This window comes from Arachis ipaensis, chromosome B04 (assembly GCF_000816755.2).
Source record: "Arachis ipaensis cultivar K30076 chromosome B04, Araip1.1, whole genome shotgun sequence".
NCBI lineage: Eukaryota > Viridiplantae > Streptophyta > Magnoliopsida > Fabales > Fabaceae > Arachis > Arachis ipaensis.
Window position 1 is genome coordinate 103,756,792 of NC_029788.2, and position 6,658 is coordinate 103,763,449.

At 34.7% G+C, this 6,658-nt stretch overlaps 1 protein-coding gene across 1 annotated transcript; it reads left to right on the forward strand.

Moving 5' to 3' along the window:
- On the forward strand, nt 2,039-2,944 carry LOC107636942 (receptor-like protein 12). Its single transcript, XM_021122523.1, has one exon. The coding sequence runs from the start codon at nt 2,039-2,041 to the stop codon at nt 2,942-2,944; it is 906 nt and encodes a 301-aa protein (XP_020978182.1).

The window sequence follows — 6,658 nt, forward strand, 5'->3', positions numbered from 1 at the left end:
ATTTATAAATAAAAATATTTTTATATTACATATTTAAACATCAAATTATATTTATTTTTAAAAAATCTTTTTAAAAATCATTTAAAGAAAGTTTTCTTAGAAATTTACCCTAATAATGCTAAAATTTACAGAAAGTGTAAAATATAATAGTGCTCAATAAACATCACAAAATCAACCACTTGGCATGGGAAGACGAAATGATTGCATAATGCCAAGAAGATACAAATCGTTTTTTTTTACTAAATACAAGTCATGTTTAGATTATGATTTATAATCAACTTTTATAAATAATACAGTAAAACAAACTCGTCACTATAATAAAATTTTATAATCATACAATATCAAATAAATACACAATCACGCGTTTTTGTATTAATAATTTATCTGTTGCATTCATTAAGCATTTATTTTAAGTGTAGTGATAGATATATAGCATCGATGTCATTTTCAATAATATAGAAGGAAAATTATTAGGTTGATGATGTAATTCATAAGTAAAAGGTCACCGCATCATGAATGTAATATGTAATATATTTCAACGAAACTACACGAATTATTTTTCGGTTAAGGAGTTGATGAAACCTGATTGCCTTCACGTCACTTCAATTCCTTGAAATTTCTCTTGCTACACCAATGTCAAAGTAAATAGCACTATATCAGCCATTTAGAGTTCATAATAAACTTTGTCGTGTATTACTACTTGTCTACTTACTACTAAATCTCTGCATTTTCTTCCATATTTTTCCAAGATTGCAATTTGCAAAGCATCACAATCTGCAAAAATCTTGTGCCGTTGTAAACAAGGCAAGACATAGGTGGCGAATAGCGTATAGTGCTAGTTATTCAATCAGAATGTTGATGGCTGCATTAACTACTCAATCGATCACCGTGATGAAGAACAATAGCGCCAAGGAAGAATAGTATTGTATTGCTGAGTGTAGCATCATTCATGCTGCAAAAACTAATCACAAGGCGTACAATATTGGTGAATGAGTATCAGAGTATGTATATCTGAATAGTACTGTATAAATATTTAGTGTAACATAATATGGATTAATACTCAAATTTGTCAAGAACGTAACTCATTCTTCAAACCGTTTTTTCAAAAATTTTATTAGTGATATTAATCTTTAAAAGATACAATTTAAAAATACAATCCTTTCAGTTAATTACCTGATTATGTATCAAGTTAAGTGTTTCTTAGCATGATGACATGACAAAATGTCATAAGTCTCAAAATTTAAAATGTGACACATTAACTAATTATTTTGTGGTATGCATGATTAACTTGTCATGTCATCATGTCACGTTAACAAATACTTTTAAAACATTTTTGAGACTTATTTGTTAAGACACGTTTAAGTGGTGAAATTCCATCTTGGATGATGAACCTCAGCAGTTTGTATTACTTGAGTCTTCAACAAAATCACCTTCAAGGTGAAATCCCTCACTCTTTCTTCAAACTAAGGAATCTTGCAATCCTTTCTCTAGCCAGTAATTTGTTGGAAGGACAATTGGAGCTTGACATATTTTTTAATCTCAAAATGCTCTATTATCTTAGTTAATCATTCAACAATCTTTCTTTACTCACTGGGAAAGGATCTTCCAATGCAACCATTCCTCAGTTCCAAATTTTAGGTTTGGCTTCGTGCAATCTAGTTGAGTTCCCAAATTTGTTACTAGACCTCGACAACTTGGAATATCTTGACATGTCATTCAACGATTTAAAGTCGATACCAAGTTGGATGTGGAGAAAAACAAGTCCTGAGAGTTTGATTGTTATCCAGAGTTCTTTGACCGGAGAAATATCTCCAAAGATCTGCAATTTGAAATCCCTTGTGCATCTTTATTTGTCTGAGAACAACTTAAGTGGTATGATTCCCACATGTCTTGCAAGCTTAAGCAAATCTCTTCAGATTTTGGTTTTAAATAGAAACAAATTAGTTGGTCCCATTCCTCAAACCTATATGACAGAATGTGCTATATTGGTTTGATTAATTTTAGTAATAACAGTTTGCAAGGTCAGTTGCCAAGAGCAATGGTCAATTGTAGAATGCTACAAGTTCTTGATGTGAGTTATAAACAGATCAATGATTCATTTGCCTTTTGGTTGGGAACTCTTCCTGAGTTGGACATTATTGCTTTATGCTATAATGAATTTGACGGAGCTATAGATTGTCCTACTACATGCCCATTTCCGAAGCTCCATGTTCTTGATCTTTCTCACAACATGTGTTCTGGAAAGTTGACTTCAGAAACAGTAAGAAATTGGAAATCTATGATGGCTTCTAGCAATAGGAAATTACAAAATGAGGAATGGACTCTTTACTATGCTGGAAAAGATTGGTTTTCTCGCATTATTTATCCGTTCTCGATGTCTAACAAAGGGGTTGTCATGGATTATACATCAGCTTTACAACAATTTTATTCCAGGGTAGCAAGCGACATTTCATGTAACAGAATTTCTGTAGAAATTCCAGTTGCCATGGGAGAGTTGAAGAGTCTTGTTTTGCTTAACTTGTCCAACAATATGTTCATTCGAGACATTCCATCTTCTCTAGGAAATCTTTCCAATCTTGAAGCATTAGACCTTTCTCTCAATAACTTGTCAGGGAAGATTCCTCCAGAGTTAACAGAGCTCACTTTGTTTTTTAATGAAACTGAACAGTTTTCCACGTTTGGAGTTAACTCATTTGAAGGAAACATGGCTTTGTGTGGAATTCAACTGATGAAGAAATGTGACGATCGTACTAGACATCAACCACCTGAATCTAATGGCGATCAACATTACTCTGGCTCAAACTCTTTTGTGGAATTTGACTGGAAAATAATTTTCATCGGTTATGTGGGAGGACTTGTTGTTGGACTGGCATTGGGAAGTGATTTTTGTTCAGATATTCTCAGATTTTTTTTTTTTGGTGACAGATATTCTCAGATGGACTAAAAGGAAGACTTTTTGTTTGAATTTCAAATAATAATTATGTTCTCTTCTCTCTTGTGTCACGTAGTGTTATGTAAAATTACTTAAATAGAGAGGGGAAAAAAAGGTAGTATGCTATGTAAATTGTAAAAAGTAGTAGTGTTTGTTTGCTCATGTTGTAATTTAATTGTCATACTTAAAAGTAGTAGTGTTTGTTTTAAGTTGCTACCAAAATCATACTTAACTCTTAGTTTATCTTTTTTATTGCTCCATTTCTTTTATCCTGAAAAGAATGAGATGTTAACTTGAGAAAATAGTAATTTTTTCCCCTTTTTTTTTTTTTTTTGAGTTTTCCCGGGATTATCTTATTGATGCCTTACAGGCCAATTCTTCAAATTTTTTTTTTCTATTAAAAATATGAACTCTTTAACATTTCTTGATACACATTTAAAGAAGCCCTGTTTTAGAAGAAAATGTATAGGATCAACCTTAATTTAGTATTTAAACGATATCAATGTTATCCTTTGGCATTTTCTTTTTAATTTAATTTTTAGGGAGTCTGTTTCGTTAATTTCAGTAAGATTCTTGCTTAGTTATATATATGGATATGGATTATGTGGCAGAAATCCATCTTTGAAGCTAGGCTTGTGCACAGTAGCAGAACTTGAAACAAAATTTTGGGGAGTCACGTAAAAGATAATTGTCAAGATGCTTTTGATATGGACCTATTTAAAATAAGTTCGTCTTTGGGTGATATTGCCAAATTTAAAGCCGTTTTTCAGGGTCTCGTTCCAAAAAATTAAAGTTAAACTCATCAGATGTAACTTTTTGAACTTTTAAAGGTTGTATCTCACTTTTTTCGTGATTCATTAAAGTAGAAAAATTATCTGCAGGTGTTGATATTGTAAAAGTTATATGTTTTCCTTCTTAAATATTAGCCTTTCTCTTAAAAAATACATAAATTCTTTAATTTTTTTATTATTATTTTATATAAAATTTGAATATATATCCTATAGGGAGGGTCATGTCCCCCCTTGTCGGAATTAAGCTCTGCCCCTGCTCGTGCATTGTTGCTCGAAAATTTTTTCAGTGCCATGTATAGTTGTATTTTTCTTGGAGACGATAAAATGGCTAACTTTTTCTCGTGGATCCTTTGGCCTTTAGACCATCTTCAGTAGGGAACTCATTCCAGTTCTTATTTATGGCCCACCTGTTATAAAAAAGTAACTCCACATCAGCTTTTGCGTCATAAATAGTAAATAGGAACTCAAAACATCTTTTTCTTCTCCAATAGGAGGAACTAACTTTAGTCCCTATTGTGGTCCTACTTAATTAATTAATTAAAATACTTAAAATTAATGTAATTATTTTTTCAATAATATTTTTTAAATTTATAAATTTAAAAATAATTCACTATTAAAAGATATTAATTATTAAAAAAATTCATATATAACAATAAATACACAATATATAATTTACTCCTAGGGTTCGCCTGGCCGAGCCTCCGCAGTCTTCCGCTGCTACTTTTGGTGCTCCTCCCAACAAGAAACAAAAAACAATTGAGCCTTTTAACCTTGATGCCCCTGATTTTGACGCGGTTGAGTTCGTAGATCAGCAGATCGGTCCATACGGTGTCCTCCCTATGGATGATGAATCACTCCTTCATCATTTGAACTTTATAACTCGGAGTAGTGTAAAAATGGCACATATAGGAGCTGCCTTGTACCGAACGGCTCAAAATCTTTCTCTCCATGCCACCAAAGCCTTCATGGAGGAGGCAAAACAGGAATTCGATCGGATGAAGGGCTTGAAAGAGGAGCTTGAGGTGAAGGTGGCCAAACTGGAGAAGGATCTGGAGAATGAGAAGGCGAGTTCCCTTGCTCTGGCGGCTTCTATGCGGTTGGCCGAGGACACGGCGTTGAGACATAAAGACAGCTACGTGGGAAGGAATGCGTTTGAAGGGGGAGTTGGAGAACGCCCGAGCTGATTATTCTGAGCTTCAGGGTCATCTTGTTGGCAGTGTGAATGCTGCTTTCGAGAACCTGAAGGAGCAGGTTCGAATTATTGCTCCTGAGGCCGACCTTACTCTTTTTAGCCTGGATAATGTTGTGAGGGATGGTAAGATTGTCCCTGATGACCAGGATGATGACGATATCGAGCCTCCCCCTGTGCCTTCTGTCAAAGTGTCAACTTCTGTTGTTCGTCCAGGTGAGGTCGGTCATTCCGTTTCTGATCCGGACTGTCAGATCTTGAACCGGGATGATGGTACCGTGGATGCGGTGCCTATTCAGACTCGCCCTCCTTCTCCCCGTACTGATGCTGCCGAAGGCTCCCGATCTTAGCTGATTTTTCTTGGATGTTTGTGTAGATGACCTGACTTGTGGACTTTTAAACTCTTTATTTTGTAATTTGAATATTTTGCTGACTGTTGATACTCTTTCTAGTTGCTTGTTTAGCAACTTTTCGTTTTGAAAAAACAACAAGTAGCTTTCAAGCTTTTGGGCCTGATCCTGAAGCTTGTTTATAATATTGTATTTCATATTATACTTGTTTGCACTTGTCTTGGCACCTTTTTGGGTTTTGAGAATGCTGAAGCCTTGCTGCTTGGCCTCTTTGGATTGCTTTGTACCTATTGCTTGTAGCTCGGATCCTTTGAGGTTGTGGATGTGTGGATCCAACTTGTATTTCAGTTTTCTGGCTCTTACTTGTATTTATTTCTGGCCATCCATAACCGATTTCTTTACGTTGGTCCTCTTTCCAGTTATTTTTGTAGTCCTCTTTTTTGGACCTTTGTCAGGTCTCTTTCAGGGACTACTTTTATAACTTGTTTGTTGCAGGAGACCGACTTCTTTATGTCGATTTCTTATAAGTTATTTTGTAATCCTCTTTCTTGGACCTTTGTCAGGTCTCTTTCAGGGATTACTTTTATAACTTGTTTGTTTGTAGGAGACCAACTTCTTTATGTCGATCTCTTCTAAGTTATTTTTGTAATCCTCTTTCTTGGACCTTTGTCAGGTCTCTTTCAGGAATTACTTTTATAACTTGTTCATTTGTAGGAGACCGACTTCTTTATGTCAATCTCTTTTAAGTTATTTTTGTAATCCTCTTTCTTGGACCTTTGTCAGGTCTCTTTCAGGGATTACTTTTATAACTTGTCCGTTGTAGGAGACCGACTTCTTTATGTCGATCTCTTCTAAGTTATTTTGTAATCCTCTTTCTTGAACCTTTGTCAGGTCTCTTTCAGGGATTACTTTTATAACTTGTTTTTCGTAGGAGACCGACTTCGTCATGTCGATCTCTTCTAAGTTATAGCAATTCCTCTTTTATAGGGTTGGCCAGACCTCTTTCCAGGGATTTGCTGATAACTTGGGTTGACTTGGTCCGACTTTTTAACGTCGGCCAGTCTTTAAGTTATTATTTAGCAATCCATAAGACCTCGTCAGGTTCTTTTTCTGGATCACTTTCGATAACTTCTTGCATTATTCTGTGTTCATCTTTGCCGATTCGTAGAAGGTGGTTTCTATCTTTGTTTGGTCGACCTTTAGATGAATCACGTTTTCATCTCTATTAGTCTTTATCGTGATCGTGCAGTGAATCTGTTTTTCACTTTTCTACCAATCTGTTGCTTTATAATCGGACGATGAATGCTTCAGATTAATGCGTCTTGAGAATTTGTAGAATATCTAAAATATGCTTTATTTAAAAGAAAATGCAAATATATACATGTGGGAATTTTTT

Bases quoted from the DNA above. Each gene is read 5' to 3' on its own strand.
- LOC107636942 (XM_021122523.1), top strand. From the start codon at position 2,039: ATGGTCAATTGTAGAATGCTACAAGTTCTTGATGTGAGTTATAAACAG.